Here is a 660-nt window from a genome sequence, read left to right on the forward strand (position 1 = left end):
TGAAGTCTCTACCTTGATGAGTTGTTGTTCCGTTTCCATTTGGTACAACTGAATATGAAATTAGACAAAAACAGAAACAACAAAGGAGAAAATGTGTAAAGTTTGTAAAATTCAAATCCATCAAATTAACAAACCTGTTTTCTTTCCTGAGGACTGAGGGATGAAGGTAAACAGCAGCCGTTTCTTTCTGTTTCCATCTGTCACTTCACACTTGAATGATTCCTGATACTTTGACTTGTGATGAAGATGAAAAGTGTTAAATGACACACGGGCTGAGCAGGAATCAGGTGTTGACACTATGTTGATGGCATCATCCTTAATACCCTCATACAGCCACTGTGGGTATCCACAGCTTCTATATGCCGACACTGAGCAGAACAAGACGACCATATCACCGTCCTTATGTTCAGTCACTGGTGAAGACGGAGACATTGAGAGAGAAAGACAACAAGAGAGAAATGAACTTCATCACTGTAATAATCATCATGATTGTAAAGTTTCAGAGTTTTAAAACAGACAGTTTGATGTAAATACTCACTGGTAACAACAGACAGATCAACCACAGAGTCTGAACCTTGTTGTTGTCCTGACTTGTCAAACTGTCTGCAGCCGTAACGACCAACATCCTCACGTGTGACGTTCTTTAGAACCAGAGAACAG

The 660-nt window shown here is 40.0% G+C and overlaps 1 protein-coding gene across 1 annotated transcript in view; it reads right to left on the reverse strand.

Annotated features, from left to right (window-relative positions):
• The window catches only part of LOC111647840 (uncharacterized), a 31,026-nt gene that overhangs the window by 16,100 nt on the left and 14,266 nt on the right, over positions 1-660 (reverse strand). Inside the window, exons 14-15 of the mRNA XM_087171558.1 lie at positions 539-656; positions 123-413 (exon numbers count right to left, since the gene is read on the reverse strand). Coding sequence (XP_087027684.1) covers positions 123-413; positions 539-656 — 409 coding nt within the window. The remainder of the gene's footprint in view (positions 1-122; positions 414-538; positions 657-660) is intronic.

The sequence above is a fragment of the Seriola lalandi genome, unplaced genomic scaffold, assembly GCF_002814215.2.
Source record: "Seriola lalandi dorsalis isolate HSWRI2012SDOR001 ecotype SW California unplaced genomic scaffold, Sedor1 jcf7180002055009, whole genome shotgun sequence".
In the NCBI taxonomy this organism is placed as follows: domain Eukaryota; kingdom Metazoa; phylum Chordata; class Actinopteri; order Carangiformes; family Carangidae; genus Seriola; species Seriola lalandi.